Below are 21,670 nucleotides of genomic sequence, written 5' to 3' on the forward strand. Positions count from 1 at the left end.
GGGTTTCAATAGGTTGAATGAACCCTGTTTTATTTTCTCAAGGCTTCCAAAAAGTTATCCACAACATTTATTAATTTGAAAGATGACGATTGAAAGGGTTTTCAGCACTAGGATAACTGGTATGCTTTGGATTAGAAAATCTGTGCAGAGTTGAAGACTGAGGGACAGAATAGAACAGATAGGAAAATTACAGGTGTGAGTAAATGTATTTGAGTGTCTGTGAGTGGGATGTCTGGGAATGATGTAGCCTGGGGCGGTGCAAGTGGGAAGTGGAGCCCTGCACTGGAAAGAAGAGGTCACATGTTGAGAATGAAGTGGTAGAGCATTATGGGTGAAGTTCACATACTTTGTAATCAAATACTGCAGCATTTGGTGTTAATTAACTATTCTATCCTGGCCTCACCTGTCATGATTTGAAAGCTGGGGCTGAGAATGCCTGAGTGACAAGTTTTCCCTTTTTTTTTTTTTTTTTTTTCTTGTTCTTCTAATTATTTTTTCTGTCATGATTCCTGTTCACCAGTTTGCATTACCAAAATACCTCAGTGTCTCAAGACTCTATGGGTACCGCATTAGGCACTGTATAAACAAAGCAAAAGTCTGGTCCTTGCCCCTAATACCTTGCAGTTGAAGCACAGGGCTTGGGCTACCCAATGACTGCAGACAGGCAGGGAAATACAAGAAAACAGAAAGGTGTTAACACAATTACAAACAATGTTAATCATCTGGCATGGTAAGCAGTGCTCTCAGGACAGAGCTGAACTTTTCTGATGTTCTAAATGGTAGTCCTTCCTCCATGAACTCATGTGATGAGGCTGATTTTAGAAACTGATGTGAAATAATGGGCTTTCTCTTCGTAAGAAATTGTATTTGTGTTGTAGTTCATAATTTTGCTGTTAGGTTCAGAGGTGGCTGTGTTCACAAGTGGATTTGATGAGACAATAAACCCAAACAATGGCAGTGGGCTGCCTTCCAGAAGTAGTAGAGCCTTAAACTTGTGTTGACACAAAAAAATTTCCAAGTCGTTCCAAATCTCGATGTAATCTCTTGTCTTTCATTTTTTTTGGGGGAGTGGGGGGTGGGTGGGAGTTGGGCTGAAGGCTCAGATTATCCTTTCTCAACATGGCATCCTGTCTGTAGCAATTTGAGTAGCTATTTTATTTTGTTCAAAGTACTCTTCACTAACCTTTATTCACCTAACCTTTTCTACCTTAAGAGCTAACGTACCGTGGTGCAGTGGCTTCCCTTTGCATGCCTGTAACCTCCGGCTTCTGTGAGTATGGCCTTCTGGTTGGGCAAACTTTACGTGCTGATTACCACAGCAGTGGCTTCTCATGTCATTAACAAGGCAGTTATTGTGCAGTGATTAAACAGCAGCTGACTTCCGAGATTAAGCCGTGACTGTACAATTAAGCTTGTAATCAGATAGATTCTTGTTCAGAATATGTGAGAGAATGGAGTTTTATTGATTTGGAATATTCTGCGTTTTCTAACTGTACATTGAGTTATATGTCAACATATTCATCTAGGATAACTACTTGTTGTCTGTCTCATTTATGGTTTATTCCAGGTTTTCTCATGTTTTGTATGTACAAGAATGAGCATACGCACACATATACACACTTCCATCTCTACTGAAACTCTGATCTTTTTGTTTCAGTGACTATAAAAGAGATTCCCAGTCATGAGAAGTTGTAGGTGGGAGGGAATATGAAGAAAGTATGTTTGGGGTTGCTCAGACTTTGGCTCGGAATAAGAGGAGGTGGGATTGCTATAGTGATATCATGCTGCCTCTGTTTTGGGGAAAGAGTTTCCATTCATTTCATTCATTCCACTGCATTTCATGGGGAAAGAGATTCCATTCATTCCACTGCATTTCCATTCACCATCATCACAGGTATCCTGGGGTGGGACTGGCACATTTTGAAGGGAACCTCATCTAATTACTTTTACCAGGAGCTAATCATAAATACGGGAAAAGAGTGATATACTTAGAAAAATAAGGAGGAACACAAAGATGCCCATAATTGCTTTTGCAGCAGGGCTCTTATTGAGAGCAACTTCTGAGCTGAAGGACAGTGGGAGGAAAGGCACATTCGCAAGACGTCTGGGTGACGCACGTTGGCTGATCTTTGCTGACATTCATCTTCACTGAAGATGGGATGGTTCACTCATAAAGATAAATGTTGTGGCACAGGTCTGTCATCGTGTACCTTTCCCATATGTCTCACAAGACTTTTTATATTATGGAGAATATTAGCAGTGCTCTTGTCAAAAGGAAGCTGAATGACACTTCTGCTCTATTTTATTGCCTCTCTGTGAAGTGACAGGATACACCCATGATAAACAGAGTTGCAGTTACTATAAGATCATCTAATTCACTTACTGTCTTGGCAGCCTTTATGCGCTGAATAATATTCCTTTCTGGCAAAATATTTAAGGAACAATGGCAGCATGCTGAATTGGGGACAATGCACTTGAGTCTTTGGTTTCATGGCTCATTCTAAGCTTATTCTCTAAACTCCAGCTTTTTCAGACAATAGTCAGTTCACAGGTAGTAATGAGGTATACAGAGTGTTTTGTTCTCACGTCAACACTAAAGACTTGGCTCTTTGGTGATCGTAGCGCTGTCAGAACTAGGTCTTCTCTTTTCAGCATCTGTATAATCACATTAGACGAAATCGTCATCATAGCATTAGCAGGCCACCTCTCAGTTCTAATGATATCTACAAGAGAGGGCTAAGACACCAGTCTTAGTCTGAGGACATCTAAAATTTACAATATGACTGAAGGTCTTAGTAGCAAGATGGCTGTGGGAATATTCTGCTTCAACTGGGATTCTGCCTGCAATTTTGACAATAGAGATGCCTTAACATGGATTTGGCCCTTGAAAAGGAGTTGTGTTCTGCATTTTCCAGTTTCCAGTGTGGCACACCCCAAAATAACAGCCATGCCTTGTAAATTGTTAAATAATGCTTTTTTAATGGTATGAACCAGGGTGTTACTAAAGCATATTGCACTTAGCAGCCACACTTAGAGATGTAAGAATGTTGGGGCATGTATAACGAGGACACCAGACTCCAGGTGGTGAAAGGATTTTGGACAGAGGGAATGCATCAGCAGATTAGAAGTGATAAATAGTTTACTCTTCATTTGGACTCTGTTTTGAAATAGCCTAGAAATTTAGGATATTGGTATTTTCTTCAACCATTTTAGTCTAAGCTGATACAGTGTCATATTCCATCACCTACTGGTGCTTTATATTTACTAAATGCTGCAGACAGGAAGTCTAAAGATGAGATGACCAAGAGACGTTGTTCTTGCATCATTTGGTGCTTTTGAATTTCCTGAATTACAATCCATCTCCTTTACTGACCTGCCTGTATCTTTGGCCAAGAGGCTTCACCTGTCTGTGTCTCAGTTTCCCCATCTATAAAGGATGGAAAATTAGAGTCACTTATCTGCCACCCAAAGAATGGGAATAGATAAATGGGAAGCAAGTTTTAATTAGATAATGCTTGCAAAGGTCTTTTAAGCTCAAAAAATTATCGTGCAGAGTAAGTGATAAGTAGTGTTATAATTATTATTAATTAACTTTCCATCACAGCTATGCTAGATATACACTACCTGTACATTATTTCTGAAGAATAGCAAGCAAAATGATTTCACTATTACAAAGTGACTGAAGGCATAGTAGATACAGCTTGCATGCTGATTAAAAACCCCATACTTTGGTCTCTTATTTTCTTTCCAATACTCAGTTTCTAGAGACCATGTGATACTTTGAACAGTTTTTGAAAGAGAACACAAATAAGGTAGTGAGGAGCAGATGTTGCTAGGGTCTTTTTTTCCTTCCCTCTTCCTTGCTTGTTAATTTGGGCTTCATGCTGGTATGGTAGAGTGTTGTGATGAAAAAGGGGTGAGGAAGAAAAACTATCAGCCTGGTGGAGGAACAAGGAGGTGATAGAGGCATCTTGGGGTGACAGCAGTAGAACGAGAGGGAGGCAAAGAGGAAAAATGCTATTTTTTAGGCTTCTTTTAAAAAGATTCAGAGCTACTGCAATGTATGATGGATTGTGAGAAGACCAGATTATATGCAGTAAGAATACACGATCATTTACACTGCTTACACACAGGTGATTTTTCTTTTTAATACATGAGTGAAGAATATTGAAGCCTCACAAAGCCACCTGTAAACTTCCTGTTACTACCAGATAGTTTGCTATAGATTGAAGCAGGTGTCAAGAAGTGATTCAAAAGTCTGGAAATACCTGTTCTGGGCGGGTAGTTTGCTGGAACAGCAGAAGTGCTCAGAACAAGAATGAAATGTGCTGCTAAGCAGTGCAGTGAGTGCTGTGCATTGGTACACTCAGGATCATGATCTGAGCACTGTCAGGAGTAAGGACCATTGACTACCAGCATAGCGTCAAGGTCAGAGGTGTCTGGTGCTGCTAAACCTCTTGGTTAAGTGGCCATTTTAGACAGGAGACATTTTTGGCTGCAGAATTACAGACTATAGAGGAAGAAGCCTTTACTGGATCATTAGGGACAGGTGGGAATAATGTGTATGTAAGATATTTAAGCAGTATCTGCCTGCAAAGACCAGCTTCATCCCACACCTCTAATTACATATATGAATTTGGAGGGGAGGACTAAGAAGATCTCAGCACCTTGTGACAGTTCTTTTTGAACAAGATCGTCTAACCTTCCAAGTGATGCTGAATATAAGAGAGGCTATGGAGGTGAGTACTTTCCTTATGCACTAGACAAGAAATGGTTCTTAATTATCCTTCACTGTCAAAATTAACAGGAACTGGATTAAATGGTCATCGTTCTGACTTAAACAAACAAACATACAGACTCAAATCCTGGATCCACTGAAAAACATATAATAACTAAGTAGATGTTTCTATATTTGTGGGTTCATTGCATTTTTTTTTTCCTCTGAGTCTCTTTGTCCAATATTAAGGTGGTTTATTTGCAAAAGAAATGTTGGGGTGAAGGGTTCAGCTGAGAATAAAATCATGGGCTTTTTAGTTTGCCACTGTGACTCTGTGTTCCTGTACTATCTATTGATCCAGTCAGTATCACTCACCCCACGTGTTCCTAACTATTAAATTCAGGTGAAAACCCAGCAGCATTGTATTGTGTCTTCCTTATGAAAAAGAGCTGGTTATTTTGGAGAATTTGACAAGAATAATTATTTTTTTCTCTCCACCTCTTTGAATAAAAATGAACAGCAGCAAAATAAACTAGCATTGTAAATTTCAGGAGCTGAAATTGCATCTTTTGGTTGCCTCTTCTATTTTGCATTTTAATGCAACATTGATGATAACATTTGTCAAAGAAACCTCACAGTCCTTCAGAATCAGAAGGTTTGGCAACAGCATAATTGGTGCAATGTGGGAAAAATATTGTTTGAAATGTACTTATGGATGCGATTTGCTGTGAGGCTTCTCCCTAAGGTGCATGAATTGTCTCTTCGTCTCTGCTGAAAGAAAACTTTCTTACTCAGGCTAAAGTAATTTCTTTATCAGAGTAACTCTCCTGCAAGAGATCTGGTCTTGGAACTAGATTGAGAAGCTCACTTAAAGATTTTGTAGTTTTAATGAAGGGAGCGTGAAGGGCCTGTGTGCACTAGTAGATCTTGATGACCCTGAGTAGCCTCACTCAGGGCCTCCACCCGCACCCTCTGCCCATGGGTTCAGGAGCTCTAGTTGAGCTCTGTCCTGGCTGCTCAGTCCCTGTCTGAGCAGCCAGGAGGTTCTGAGCTGAGGTTCCACCTCAGTCACTGCTGTGCCTCTGCTTTGCGGTCAGCTCTGGTGATCTGTATCCTGACTCGTGGACTGGCCTCCTGGCTTGACCCAGACCTGCCTCATCACCACAAACTTGTCTGATGATCCGGTTGTGCGGTTGAACCTGTGGTGGAACCCATCTGCCATCCCTGGGCATGCCCTGCTCAGGTACTGTGGGAGGGGACCCTGGCTGGCGAGGTCCCTGCCCCGCTGGCTTCCGTATCAAGCTCAGCTCCCCATCTTTTAGGGAGCAACTGGTCCTCACTGCTCCCTGACAGGGAGAGGCTCAAGTCTTTGAAAAGGAGGGATCCAAAAGGAGGATTTTTTGGGTAGCTCACAACCTGCAAATCTGTATGAGGTTGCTTTTCCTCTGTGTGCAGTCTCTATGCAAACCTTGTCTCCTCCTCTTCCTACTCAGCAAAGAGCCTTTGATGATATTAGAAATATTGTTATGTATTCCTTTTTTTTTTTTTCTAATTCCTGGAATATTCCTTTTCTTCCTCTGGTGGAACGGAATGGTTGGTTTGGTAGGGTATTCATATTTTCTAAATCTCCAGGGGTTCACAGAATATTTTCACGTGGCATTGTTCAGGGCTGTGAATAGGTACCTGCATCTCTGAGCAAGACAATTTGGATTTTGGAAGCAATACAGTAGTGTTAGCTGAATGCATTAGTTTAAATACCTCTGGATTGTGCTGTATGAACTAGTATTAGCTGGCTGCTTTCTTATTTGCACCTTCACAGAATGAAACAAGCTGTAATTTTCCTGTGAGGGTCCTCCCATCCATCAACAGCATGTGACTGGCTGCACCCAGTACTGCCACGTGCAGCTCTGCCCCTTAACTCTCTGCTGGTCTTTGCATACTGTGTGACTCCCAAGACACCCTTGAATCTGGTGTACCACCTTGGTCAGTGGTACTTACCATCGTGATCCTGTTTGCATCTCTGTCTAGTGGAGCCATGGTTTCTCTAACCTTCCTTCTATCATATAGCCTGCAGGTGCATTGCTGTGTTACTGGGTGTTGTTTAGCACTGCGTTATATTTTTGTATCTGTTCATTGCTGGGATTGGATTGATTGTACTTGCATGGGGCCTTCACAGTCTTGGTACAATGACTGGTTGAGTTTGGAGCCCATCTATATCATAAGATGAAAGCTCATGCAGGGTGGGTGCTTCTCTGAATGCTCAGTTGTCTCATGGCTGCTCCAAATGTGCATCTAGAAGTGAAAACCATCTATTTCCTCTCCCTTTCTCTTCTTCCAGAAACCACTACCGCTGCAGTGCAGCTGCAGGAGAAGGTGTGAGAGGAAAATTCTACTACACGCTCACCTTCAGCATCAAGTTCCCTCATAAAGATGATGTCTGCTACCTGGCCTACCATTACCCCTATACCTACTCTACAATGATGGTAATGCTGTTGTGTCCACCTAGATAAGCTAATAGGCCTGACAGGTTGGAGCTGCTTGGGTATGTGTAGATTTTGAGATAGCATAAAGGACTGTTTTCACAGGTAGTTAGTGGTTATGATGATGTCATTGCCTTGTTTACAACTGCAGCCCCGAAGCCCAGAACGCTGTAGGAGAAAAGAAATTTCTGTATGGGATAAGCTGGGGTACAAACCATTAGTGCTTATACCAGTCATAACTCAAACCAAAGATGTCTCTATTTGTTTAGGGCTGCAGGATCCTCCTCCTGAAGGAGTGGGAAGCGGGGGGCTAAACCTAATGGCAACTCAGAAGTGAAAGCTGCCTGCCCCTTCTGACAGAGGGTAACAGCTCAGCTTTCAGAGCTGCACCCAGCAGTACCACAGTGCTGGACCTCATTTGAATGCTTTGTCAGCCATTTCCTCTGTGCCAGTTGGAGTGTCAGGCATTTGTGACACCCCCACCAGTGCTCTCAGTACAGAAACTGAAAGAATACAAGTCCAAGGTGTAAAATGTATTACTGAGTTGTATGAAGTTTGCTTCCTGGGGAAGGATTTGTTTTCTACAGACTTTTCTGGCCAGGGGTGGATGGTAAGGGAATTTTCTGGGAAATGCATGTCATATGCTTTCTCCATGATTGATGTAGGAGAGCCCAAGGTCTGAAAGGAAGGTAGGATAAAAGAGGGGAAATAAATAGTTCTGGAAGTAGTTTGCTTTGTTGTTAAAGATGAGAAAGATGTTACTGAAAATGAAGACACCCAGTTCCAGTAGATCAGTTCCCCTTCCTTCTTCCCTCAATTTCCATTGTCAACCCTTTTTCTTCTGGACAATAAATGCCGGTGTGGGATGGTGAAGTTTGGGCTCACTCTATTTTTTTATAATGGGATCAGTTTGCCATTATCAGATATGAAAGACTGCATTCAAGGAGACAATGTCCTCTCCCACTTACTAGCCGTGCTGCTCAGCATGTCAGCATAGTTAGGCTTAGATTAATTCCCACTCAGACAACAGTCTCTTGTCAACTGCTTTGCATCCCATTATAGATGTTCAAAGAAACCGCCTCCAATATCTGAGAGAGGGCCAGTCAAGCCCTCACAGTCCAAAATATGCCTGCCAGCTCACTTGTCATTAGGCTTATAGGTACCAGTTATTTCTGAAAATCACTGAGGAAGAGAGTACTCTCCAGTAGCGGGGTTTGACCTATAGCCCTGAAGGCATGTATATACCACAGTCTGCAGGGGAAAAGACAAATACAATACTGAAGAATTAGGTGGACTTATTCACCACTATACTTATTACTGAAATGCAGTGACTGATCATTATTTTACTGTTATTGATTTCTATCTTCTACTGGCACAAAAGCAAGAGAGGCTCGGAGAGTTTGTATGTTCTGGGAATCCCTGAATATCTCACCCGCTCCTGAATGAATACAATAGAGATGAAAAAGATGTTATTCCTAGACTTGCAGGGCCAAGTCTTGAAGAATTTCACTCCCTCTTCAAATAAAATGTTCGTTGAAGTTAAAGGGAATTTTGCCCCAGGAAAAGTTTAAATGAACTCAGACTCAGTAAGGACCATAAAGTTTGGTAAATGGGAATTATGGATGGAAAAGATTGATAGATTGTCACATCCAACTCTTTGCCAAAGCAAAATTGTTGCCTCTAATAATTCTAAAAGGCTTCTTTGCTTGGACTAACTTAAAATGTCGAGTGATGCAATTTACACATTTCCATGTTACTTTAATTTTCACAGTAAATAGACTAAATCAGCTTTGTGCACCAGTAGATTTCATTCTAAAGCATTTTTTCCACTGGTGAAGTATGTTGGTTTTACATTTCAGTAATAAATTAAAAGTGATTACGAACCCAAGGGTTCAATTAAATACATAGTGCTTTGGGGAAGAAGATAAACTTGTGTATGGAGTTACTAATTTGAAAATGTTTTTAAATATCATATATATTTAATGGTAACAGGCATATTTACATCAAATACACATTGTAGAATCCTATTTGAACTGGATGCACTCTGCAGTTCATTACTTTTTGTCCATCAGCAATTACATTTATTTTATGAAGAGTAATTTATCTATTTTTATACCACAGTGTTAATTGTTTGGATATCTAGCTGAAATCTCTGTGGCAGCTATACCCAATTAAGTTTCACTGGGTACCAGGAACATAAGTAAATGATTATATTATATTGAATTCTCTATATCTATGTGAGATTGTTAGATGCATCTAATAATTGAATTTACTTTATAGAGCAGTATGTTAATTGTTTTATGACATAGATTACTGTAAATTTCAGTCCTATGTTTGCATTCAAATACAATATTGGGATACTGGATACTGGGAAAGCAGTTTGAAAGACTCCAAGGTTTGAGGAACAGGAACGTCATGTCCCATAAACATTCATTAAAATTTAGCCCTGACTTGTAAAGACAAAAAGTTGCCATGTAAATGTTTTTGAGTTAATTGGTGTGTTTTAGTTAAGTTACTGTTAGGACAAGTGTGCATACTGTACTATACCTATTTCTACGAGTCCAGAGGCAACTGGTGTTCCACAACACTTGGCAACACCCTGTGATAGGATTACTTACACTAATCTTGCCACTTGCAATTAGAATGTAAACAGAGAGAACTACACGTCATCTGGTGTGTGGGTGACAAGTGGCTATGTGTCTAATAAGACGATAAGAATTTGTTCCAAAAAGTCATTTTTTTTAAGCTGCCAATTCTTTTTCTCAAATTTCTCAAAAAGCTGTTGGACTTAAGAATTGTTTAAAACTGACATAAACTTTGCAGGAGGGGGGGGAAAATCTCCTTTTTAAACAAATTCTTGGAAAGATGCTCTTAAAATTTCCCACTACCGATTGTACAAAATGTTGTTTTGATGTAAACTACTTGACTGCCTCTGGTGTGGAGTCGGTCCTGAGTTTCACTGGCATGTGCTTGACAGCTAACCAGTCAGTTCTATAAACGCCCCAAAACTATGAGATTTCTCATGTTTCTACACAGTGCCTATTAAAATATAGGGAGTAGGCAGTTCTCTTCTGGACTTCATGTACGCATAGAAATTCCTTTACACTAATAAGAACAGCACCTAGGAACTGTTCAGGTAAAATCATAGAATCAGGATAGTTTGGGTTGGAAGGGACCTTTAAAGGTCATCTAGTCCAAAGCCCTTGCAATGAGCAGGGACATCTTCAACTAGATCATGAAATAAGAGTAGATAGTCCTGTGCAGCTTCAGTGAACTGGGATGTATTCTGAATAGCTTGTGCATATTTGTGGGATGTAAAAGGTGATGGTATTAACTGGCAGAAGAGAAGTTAGCAAGAAGTGAAATTAGTACCAATAATAACACACAGCTAGTGGAATAAAATCAGATTTTATAGACCGTGAACTTATTTATGAATCTGCTTCCTTGCTTCTTTCTCAGTGCCATCTTGATATCTTGGAACAAAATAGGAACCCCAAGAAGGTTTACTGGAGGCAGCAGACACTCTGCCAGACGCTAGGAGGAAATCTATGCCCATTGCTCACAATCACCGCCATGCCAGAATCTAAAAAAAGAGACGACTTGGAGCAATTCTGTAAGTAGCCAAATGAAGCGTTAAAAAAGATGCTAGTGAGTTGCAGGCATGTCAGCGGTGGCAATGACAACCTGTTTTGTGAATATGTTGATTTCCTTGCCTTTCTCATTTTGGAAAAGAAATCTAAACATGGGGAATAGACAATTACAATGCTTTTTTAAAATTACAGATTTACACGGAGGACAGACACCATTTTTTACTTCAAACTTTTCTTTAATGATCTGAAACAATTACAAAGTTCAATACTGAATATCTCCATCAGCAAGAAATTGTGTTCAAGTAACCAATTCAACAAGAAGTTCAATTTTTTTGGTGTTTATGTTCCATATTGAAATGATTTATGTATTTCGAGGTCTAAAAAAAAAAAAAAAAAAATCACTCTTTCCCAGCTGTGGACAGCAATTGAAGTGTTCTGGTGAAATCCCAGCTCCTCCAATGTGCCCGGTACATCCATCTGGACACAATATAGCTCCTTGCATTCTGTCTGAGTCCTAACTGATGGTGTACTACCTAATGATAAATATTGTAACTGCCATGTTATATCTAGAGGTGGTTATTTTTCAGTGTGAAAGTCAAAGATTTAGACCTGTAGTGGCCTTGATTAACAAGGTTAAGATATGCAAGTTTCTGTAATCAACAGCAAGTGATAAGACTCTGGTTAGCATCACGTGGGGTTAACTTTGATTTGAAAGCCTAAATGACTAACTACTTATATGTAGGCTGACTTTTTTTCTTGAGTCAGCAACAAGGCATAAACTGATTTTTTAACCTCTGCTTTTCACACATCTATAACACAGGTTGAGAACTTTGAGGGAGTGTGGAAATTTAAATTGTCTTAAGATCTTTTTGGTTGTTAAGCAAATATATATCATTATCTCACTGAGTTATTAGACTAGAAGTATCCAAAGGGATTCTGTAATATGACCCGCATTTCTCATTGCAGAATTCTCCTTTCAGGGGTATGTGGTGATACGTGAGGAGGGCTCCTTATAGTGTCCATGCTACATGCATAAACTGAAAGGAAGCTTAAATGTCAGAGTTGGTGAAAATTATTGCTATCTTTCCTGGTTCAGGTTTAAAACACAGTGACTGCAGTTATGCTGACGTACAGTGTAATCATCCTGAGTGCATACCTTTTTATTATAATAATTTTATTATAAACTGAGCATTTACCCTGAATTAGCAAATTTCTGAACATGAACATGCTTTTGTAGGTTGAAATCTTAAAGCAAAATTGCTGAGTACAGGCTACATAGGAATTCATAAGGTGTGTGCCCGTACAGCTTTAATGGTGGAAACTGGAGGCAGTGTCAGAGAGAAAATTGGATTGTTGGTGTTGCTATTATTAGTATTATTTACCCTACAGTAGCACATACAACACATGATTAGGGAGTTTGGCTGTGGTGGGGGCTGTCCATGCCTGACATGAAGAGATAATTCCTGCCCTTAAGCACTTTTGTCCCATGATAATAATGATATAGAACAGAAAACCAGTGGGTGGGAGTTGGGGGGGGGGGCGGGGGGAGGTTGGTTATATAAAGAAGCCTTTGGCACACTGCAGACGATCACCTGGTTAGATGTTAGCTGTTGAGAGCAATATTTGAACCTCATGGCAGAAGGTCCTAATAGGGCAACTGAAAGAAAGAAAGTTGGAATATTTTATTTGAGGATTGGATCCATTCAAAAGAGATATGTAATGAACAAGTTTTTCTGCGCAAGTAAGTATGCCCTTCCAATGAAGGTACAAAGCAAAAGCTAAGCTAACGTCTGGATTTATCAAAGCAAGGACTCGGAGTAGGTCAGTCACATGATGAGGGAATGTGCTAAACACTGAATTTAAGTGCCCTTGGCTTTGAAAGAACTTTCTGAAAGGTGTGTTTTGTTATAGGAAAGCAAAAAAAAAAAAAAAAAATCTCCAGCATTTTTGTAAAACAGCATTCTTCCTTTCTGACCAACCCTACCACATGCCCAGGTCTGCAGTCATGCAGATACAGTGATCAGGATTTAAAAATCTGGAAGAAAATCATAGGCCTGTACCAATGGAACTAAAGCAGAAATAGTTAAGAATATTTTCACCTTTGGCACCAGAGACAAGAGGGAAACGTAATTGCATATGCTAATATGCTAGACTTTATACCATCTACAGTCCCTGGGGCTAGCCCTGAACTGAAACCTTATTGTGCCAGGTGTGGTACAGCATGGAGACGGATGGCCTCTGTGTATGCAGGACTTAAAGCCTATATTCAAGATAACTGAGAGGCACAGATGCTGAAATGAGGATCATGAGGAAACAAGACAGTACTGACCAGCACAATGATCCCCCAAGAGTTGCACTGCTTTTAGGAAGTATCATGATATAAATGTGACAATATTAGGAGGCATTGTCATTTTCTGGAGCACTGTGTTCTCAGAGCGTATCAGAATGCATCTTGCAGTGTTGAAAGACAGTCTGGCAGGCTTTCAAAGGTCATTAACCTGTCTGTGAAGACAAGGCTTGGCTTACTTATTAAGCACAGATTTGCTGAAAGATTCATAAAGGATCTATGAACAGTTTGAACAGATACTTGTTTCGAATGCTTCAGGCTGTTGTAATATTCAGCATCTGGGTTCAAATCCCAGTTATGTGGCTGACGTCGTCTTTATTTTAGAGAGAAAGAAATATCCCCTAGTTTGTGATATTATGTGAATTCAGTGGGAGCTTGTAGTTCTGACCAAAATGCCATTAAATTATGTGCCACTAAACAACTCTTCCTCTGAAGATTTGCAATGCAATGAAATTGAGGACTTTCTAGATCTATCCATGAACCAACTGAACTCAATCAAAACAGAATATGTAGAAAACCCAGTTGTCTGAACTGAAATAGAAATTGTTTGGGGGAAAGACAGTGTCAAGGCAAGGCAACACAGTTTCTCTCAAGTTTCCAAGACTACAAAAGTAAACACCAATACTCTTAGGTGATGAAAATATTTGTTGTTTGATCAAGTGAAAGAACAGCAAGGCAGCACACCATGTTTTACGCTGTGAGGATGCCTCTAGGCAAATCTGAATAACCATGTATGTGCTTATTTTGTTTAAGCAGCTTGAATAATTACAGCTTTTGGGGACACAGCCTAATTTGTGCTGCTTTGTGTGGCTTTGATCAGCAGCTACTTTTCAGTTTCCTCATCTTGTATGGTATGCCCTTCTCTCTGTGGTTTGGTTGATGGAAGGACCTATTGTCAATATTTTCCATGCTAAACACATAGCTCAAAAACAACAACTTAAAGCTAAATATGAAGGGACCAAAGGGTGAAGGTTTTCTGAGTAAGAACTCCCATTGTTTTGTACAGCCTCCATGCATATGTATTTCAACTTGAGAAGTGATGTGAAGCTCCAGCACTGGGGAACTTGGCACATGGGTAATGAAGAAGAATTGATAGCCCTTGTTCTTTCCTTCTGGTTCTGGCCAATTCAGTTTTCATGAGCTATAGAAATTTTGCTTTCCTATCAAATTTGTTATTTCTCCTTTGTACATCTGTTAATCTGTACCTGGAGAGATTCTTTTCAATAATGCCAGTGGCACAGGTAAAAGACAAAGCTTGCCAGGACTTCATAGTTGTTGCACATGATCATACTTAAATACTCTAAATCCTTCTCTAGTGCAGACACATGGGGAGTAGGAAACATCTCTGATGAAGCAGCATTGGGTGGGTGAGGAGTGTTGGGAGAACAGCGTGATCAGCCCAGTAGGAGTGTGGTGGGAAGGAGTTATTGCCGTACTGGAGGTGCTGATAGAGTGGGAGCGGCCCAGGGACAATAAGGGCATGGCATCCTCTGTGTCAGCTGTGCTTTATTTTCCTTGCTCAACTCTTTCAGATTGGTCTTGTCAGGCTTTTGATTAATGTGGCCCTAGGATGGTTAAATTTGTCTGAGTTAAATTTATTAATGTGCGCCTTGTTAATAGGAAGCACAAGCCATGCATGCTCGCAGGCACTGCACATTCACTGCATGCTGAAGGGAAGAAAAATGGGCTGCTGTTTTCCTTCATTATGCCTTGTTTATGTGAGGCTTTGATATTCACTTTAGGCTCCTTTCTCCTTCCTCTCTTTCTATCTCCCCTTTATATGATGCCGGTGTACTGAATAATTTTTATTAAATGCTCAGCTCTGAAACTGATATGAAGAAAGGAAGAAGTGAGCCAGGAGCTCTTTGGCTCCCTATGCTTTGCTTCTCAGTCATGCAACAGCTCAGTTACAAACTTCCATTCACACTTGATGAATGTCCGTGGGTGCCTGAAGACTGCAACAAAGTCCGAGGCTGGTCAGTCCCCGCTGAGCTTTGCAGCTCCATAGACTACTACAAATAAACTGGTAGGGTCTCTCTTGGTTATTTTGTTGTTGTTGTTTTATTTTAAACTTGCCTTTCCCACCATAATATGAAGACTGAGCATCCAGCAAGTACTCATTCTAACTGCAATAACCCCCGTAGTCTTGTGATAAAGCCATTCATTTCCCATTCTGACTGTGTGTGGGAGGCACCAATGATGAGACAAAGGGACTGGTTTTTATCTCCTCTGTTATCTCTTTACCATGTTCCTCTTTCCCTCCTTATTCCTTCTTACAAACAGTTAGACCCTGCAGATTTGACCTTCTATATTATGTACAAAGCTTTTCCTCAGAAGACTGTAGCTCTTCTCAGAATTATTTAACTCCTCCCCCATCCAAAAAAAAAAAACCCCAAACAAAAAACCAAGACAGTTTTCTGCAAGCTTGCATGTGTGGTGAGCCTGCACATTACACCTGCCTTGAATATTGAATCATCACATGTGAGCCTTTGAAAAGGAAAGAAGTTGGGGAGTGGAGAAGAAAGAATGGTTGGGCAGGCATTTACTCTTTGCTGACCTTGTTCCCAGCTATGTTAGGTCTAGCCTTAGACATTGCCTGATGAGAGTTAAAGGAACTTTTGAAGGAGAGCAATTCCCAACATCTTTCAGGGCATTCTCAAATGAACACAGAAGCAGTGAGAATGATAAAGCTTCCGATCTTGGTGCCAACTCCTTACTCAATGAAACTAATAGGTGCTTGCAGAGCTCTGATTTTCTTGGGTTTGCCACACACAGCCCAGCAAAGGCAGTGTTAACAGCATGCATGTGCACTCAGTAATAGTTTGCAAACCCTTAATTCACGGTGTTATGCATGCAAACGTGCAGTATGTAACTGTGTTCTTCTAAAGTCCCTGGCAGACAGCTGACTAGACCCTGCAAGCCGTAGGATACTGTTGTAAGCGGCAGAGCAAATGGACAGATAAACTCTTCAAAGAAGTGTAAGTAAAAGATCTAAACACTCATACACACGCGATGATAAATTTGTCTTCTAGTTAAGGAAGTAGAGGACACCACTATGCCACTAATGTTAACAGAGTGATGGAATTAAAACCACCAAATGCAAAATGACTGATCAGAGGAGGAGAGTTTGCACTGTGCTGTTTCGAACATGCCATACGAGCGTTCCCCAGGAGGCGTTTCCTGGCTGTGCACTGAGTTGGGGTGGGTTAGCTCTCACCTTTAGTTAGAGAAGGGAAGGGGGAGCACATCTCTGAAGCGATGTAGAGTAGGTGCCATTCTGGTCAGCACTTGCAGAGAGAAATAATGGAAAGAGTCCCAAAGGAATTCCTTACATGAATGAAGATTTTAATGGGTCTAGGGTGGTACAGCAGTGCACTGCTTCAGCTGATGACCACCAGCATTGCTGCGTTCTCAGCTGAAGGACATGAGCATCATATATTGCTGTGGGGGTTAATCCTGCATCCATTGAGAACAGTGTCACTCTGCTGAGTGGGGTGGGACAGTCATTGTTTATGGTTTCACAAAGAAAGTAATTGCAAAGCTTTCTTCGTGGCTGGTTGTACTGTTGTGATTCCCATTAACGATACTGATTATGAGAATTTCCCCCAGTTGACACCCCCTTGTGAGTGTCCTTTTAGCAGTGTGTAGCATTACAGAGCTGAATCGTGCCATTTAAAGTTAAACCTAAATGTCCCAGTGAATTAGCAGCAGTGGTGAGGGAAATTAAACAAAATCTTACACTAGCAAATGGATTTACATCTGTAATAGCTGTCACTTTGAGTTGCTCTTCTGTTATCATGTCCTCTTTATGCAAGGCTGGGGAAACCATCGTGAACATAAAGAGATAATGACACCTGCTTATCTTAAATGTAGTTTTTTGGGGAGTTGAAAAGTTTTCTGTCTGAGTCTAAGCATACTTCTAAAGATGGAAACAGTAACATTTTGGGGATAGGTATGGCATGATGCTTGTACCCTTTGAATCTGCAGATGCTCCTAGAACTAGAATGAGGGATAAAGTGAGACTAATGAGGCGTGTTTACTTGGTCTCATCTTAAGCCTACAGAATCAAAAAGACATAGCTGCTGGGAGAAATATTCTAACATTTCTCAATTTGCTTGTATAAGCTATTTAGACGGTTGTTTTGCAACTTTGATATTTTCTGGGAAAGAAACAAGCCCTTTACCTTTAAATATAATTTGCAGCAAAGAGCAATTCCTGAGCAAAGAGCAGCAGAGGATGTGAATTGCAGAGGCCGCTTATACAGGATACTGGGAAATAATGATCATGTGGAAAATGTACACAGTTTAATTAAGCACATTGATTAAATCAATATGATTCAAACAGCTTAGTGCTCCAATCAGCTTAATCTCATTAAATGTAATTCAGGCCTCGATAATTGATTAATAATGCATTATAGTTTATGAATTATTGACTCCAAGTTATTATAACTGTGCCTGCTGCCTGCGTGGCAACCAGTGTTGCATGTTAATTATGAAAGGCTCAAGCTCTCTTCTCTTGAATAACTTTTTCAAAGCTGGAGATGACATATCTCCTAGTGAAACAAGGATCAAATTAGATCAACGCCTTATTGGACTTAGTCTGCCTCAAAGGAAAATGCACTCTTTAAAAGAAGCTCTCATCTAATAATGTTGAAATAGGGAGGTAGAATGACCTGCTTTGATTGGTAATGATCTTTCAAGCAGGCAGAACTGCCTGTAGCAACTCAGCTGGAGTGCTAATCTGGCATTTTGCTGGTTGGAAACAGTTCACAACAGCAAGCGCATCTGTTGTTCTAGTGTCACTGCATGCTATACCTCCTCCAGCACACATGCACACAGTATAGCCAATGCTGCTGAACCCTTAGGTCACATTTGTATGCCAAATATAGAGCAAGCCGGTTCCCCATGTTTGTCTGGATGCTGAGTGGTTTCTGTGAAAGGACTGATAGGCTTTTCTAATGGCATTTCTACACCGCAAGTGTCATACAAGAAGAAAGAACTGTTGCTGCTATTGATGAAAGTCTCAGGAGAGAAACCGAGAACTGAAGAAAGCCTCTGCTCCTCATGTGGCCCCCCTATTAGACTGCATTTCCACTGAATGTGAACAGAGGCTGTTGTCTCAGATTGTTTTTCTAGCTATCCAGGTACTTCACGTGGTCCAAATTGCAATCTTATGCAGAAAAAGTCCACTAGCATTACATTTCCTTAAAATACTCCATTTACAGAACGTGTCCTGCTTTTTCCTTTCATCTCTTCTCTAGCTCTACTCCTTTTTTGTGATTATAGTTAAAAGTGAACAGGTTTTAGTGTGTATAGAAATTGAATGAGATGATGATTATAGCAAACTGTGGAGAAAAAAATGTTTTGCTTTATTCTTGCATCTGCAGTAGTGAGTTTTGTATCTGTTTATTGCCCTGAATTGAAGATTTGCTCCTAATCTGCAGGGGTGCCAGGCAGAGGTGCCAGTTCCTCTCTTGCTTTGTACCAAACACTTTGTTTCTGGTGACAGGAAGAGTCAGCTGTTGTGAAAACTGTGATCCTGTTTTAATGCAGTAGTGAAGAAAGGCTGAATAATATTATCACGTATTCTATGGTGCTAAATAATTACAGAATTGAGAATACAATTATTTTTTTCCACTTGAATTGGCAGTTTATCGAGCATCTGAAGCCGAAGCAATGATCTCCAGATATGCAACGCTGATGGTGTGTACTCTAAATTTCTCAAGATTGTCTTTCAATTTCAAAGATCTCTTCTCTCTTTTCTTTCTGATATCCCAGTCACAAGCATGTGGCAGCCCATTGCAGACAAGAGCAGACAAATTCCTGCAAAACTATATTCCTGTTTGAGTATCCAGTCTGCTGCCATAAAGGTGGGAGCTGGTTGAATGGAACATGAAATTTGTGAGACAGACACAAGGCTGTCTGCAGACCGAGGCCAGTATTTTTCATGATATATCAACTGCTCTTTGAATCCTAGCATTTGGTGGAACTGACTCAGCCAGCACAGGTTTGACACTATGGTCAGCCTTCTGTCAGTTTGGCAAAATGAGTATTAATATATTGAATCTAATTAGTCAAGGCAGCAAGCAATGCACAGAAAACACTGAACAATGATGTTACAAATGGGCCTTGAAGCATAGGCAACCACAATGTTTTTTGCAAAGGGAGAAAGTAAATGTTAGGGTAATCTCTCTTTCTCTCCCACCCTTTGCCCTGTGCAGCATGCTGGCAGAACAGCCATCTGAAGCGAGATAATTTGTATTGCAGTGGCTGCTCTTCATTCATTTGTAGTTTTCTGCATTTTTTTGTTAAATAATCTTCATTCTGAAATTTGGAGATTTGTTCTAAGCCCTCCTCTTAGGGGATAGTGCTACAGAGTTTTATGCTGTTTCTTCGGCATTTGTTCTGTTACTTTTCCTTCTTCGAACTATAACAGTCTTATCTTTGTCTTGAGAGACTTGTAATTTTTGCATGTCCTTTCCAGAGAAGTATTCTGATTAACAACAGCATTTTCCGGAATGTAAGTAAGCAATGTCGTCTTGGTTGGTATGGACTTGGGCTAGAACATGAGCAGTGCTTAGCACTGGCTATGCTCCAGTCTTTCAGAATATTAGAGCCTGTTCCGATACGCTAACAAATTAAACGTCTTGAAAATCTGAACCAGCACATATCTTAGTCATAATTATTTTCATTTGTGATTGGTTTGTCAAGTGCCTCAGAAGCGCCTTCTCACAGGAGCATGGTACTACTTGTATTTTTGTTATAAGGCATTGAAAATTATGAATGAAACTGAAAATGGTTTGGTCATATGTATTTCTTATATGGCTTTGGAAATTTATAGCCAGCTGTTTGGAACACGCCTGTCTCACAACACCCCAGTGTCCTGACCTCATTGTAGTAGAGCTGCAAGCTTCTGTAGGAGTCATAGGTTGCCCAAATTCTTGCCTTAACAGAAAGGGGAAAAAATTTGTCTTCTCTCTCTTAGGTGGAAACAATTTGGGAAAAACCTGCAGATACTGTGCTTCCAATGGCCAATCTGTGTATCTGGTAGAGGTATTGAAATACAGCCCGGCAGAGCCCCCAGGCAGCTTTTACTCCCTCAAATGGTGAACAAGCATTGAACTGCTACTAGTTTTCTGTTATCAACTTCAAATCATGGCACGAAAAAAATCCCTGTATTTCAGTGAGCTGCACATTTCTCATGCCTGGCCATAAATTCCAGTCACACATGGTCCCATGGGGCATACGTTAAAAGGTCAATGTGGTACTGTATAAATTAGCCAGAGGAGCATTTGAATTGAGTTAAATCTGTTCTCAATGTGACAGAGATGGGCTTTGTGAGGGAGGACATAATTTTAGGGTCAGATCGACTGCGCAGACTGAATATCGTTATGAGCAATATGCTTACTAAGGGGTGAAGAGTTAATGCTTGTGCCTCAAGGTAAAAGCAGAGGTCAGGAAGGGGTTTCTTCCAGCTGGTCACAATATTGCCCAATTGGTCATGTGTCTTAACTGCACAGGTTACTGTTTTTCACAAATTACAAGGTCTGGAGGACCTGCTGATGCAGGGTATAAAGTGGGTTGGCCTGAAGTTAGTTGGGTTTGCCCCTCAACACCTGTGTTAAATCAGTTGCTTCTGGTTGGTAGAGCTAAAGTTGTGGATGGTGTGGCAGTCTTGGATCAGCCTTGCTCCTTGAATAAAAGACCATTAAGAAGGACCCCATGGCCCCTGGGTTAGAAACCTGCTGTAAGGTAAGAAATTGGAGTATTGTAACAATAGGGGTGTTGTTTGTTTGCGTGTTTTTTGTTTTTTTTTTAATTTTACCTGTCTTCTCTGCCCTGTTTGCTCTCTGTAAGGCAGTTAAGAAGTCCTCTAAGAAGAGGAGATGAGCTGTTGGGCTGTCCCAGTGACCAGTTGCTCTCTTTTCTGTTTGGTTGTACCTCCTCATTGATAACTACTAGGCAAGCTGCGGTCAGGGAGTCGGGACAGGACAGATGGCAGGTTGGCCTTGTGAAAGAGTAATCCGTAGCTGGAAAGCTCACCGAGCATAGCATGTGTACCAGCTGCTGTCAGACCCAAACAATTGCACTTGCTGTCATAGAGAGCAGTTTTTGTTGCCAGTTCAGTATCTTTTCTTTTCTGGAACAGAAAGGCGGTGCTGATACACAGATTAAGCTAGATACACATTGTTTTCTGATGCTTGACGATCTCATGGCGACTAACTATTTTTTGACTTGTACTGGATAGCAAGATTGGGCAGAGCGGGCTGAAAGTGGGCTCTGCCGCTCTTCTAGCAAACCACCGCTTTTAGTTTGGGAACTCAACTTGGGGACAGTTTAGGGGAAGATGGTCAAGTCTTGCACGGGTTCTGTTAAAGAATTGCTAGGCTGTGACAGAAACCAGAGTGCATCCTGCTAACAGGGAAGCCTGCTCCTCTTAGGTGTTTTTTTCATGGTCCTGTGAATCTTGCATTTCTTACTCTAACAATAGGCTTCTGCTCTGCATAAGCAAGCCCTTCCTTAATACACAGAGCTAA

At 40.8% G+C, this 21,670-nt stretch overlaps 1 protein-coding gene across 2 annotated transcripts in view; it reads left to right on the forward strand.

Annotated features, from left to right (window-relative positions):
• AGBL1 (AGBL carboxypeptidase 1) overlaps window positions 1-21,670 on the forward strand; it is a 304,004-nt gene that overhangs the window by 80,571 nt on the left and 201,763 nt on the right. For both annotated transcript variants that reach the window (XM_075045069.1, XM_075045070.1), the window contains exons 16-17: window positions 7,056-7,200; window positions 10,657-10,810. In XM_075045069.1, coding sequence (XP_074901170.1) covers window positions 7,056-7,200; window positions 10,657-10,810 — 299 coding nt within the window. The remainder of the gene's footprint in view (window positions 1-7,055; window positions 7,201-10,656; window positions 10,811-21,670) is intronic.

The sequence above is a fragment of the Buteo buteo genome, chromosome 13, assembly GCF_964188355.1.
Source record: "Buteo buteo chromosome 13, bButBut1.hap1.1, whole genome shotgun sequence".
Lineage (NCBI taxonomy): Eukaryota > Metazoa > Chordata > Aves > Accipitriformes > Accipitridae > Buteo > Buteo buteo.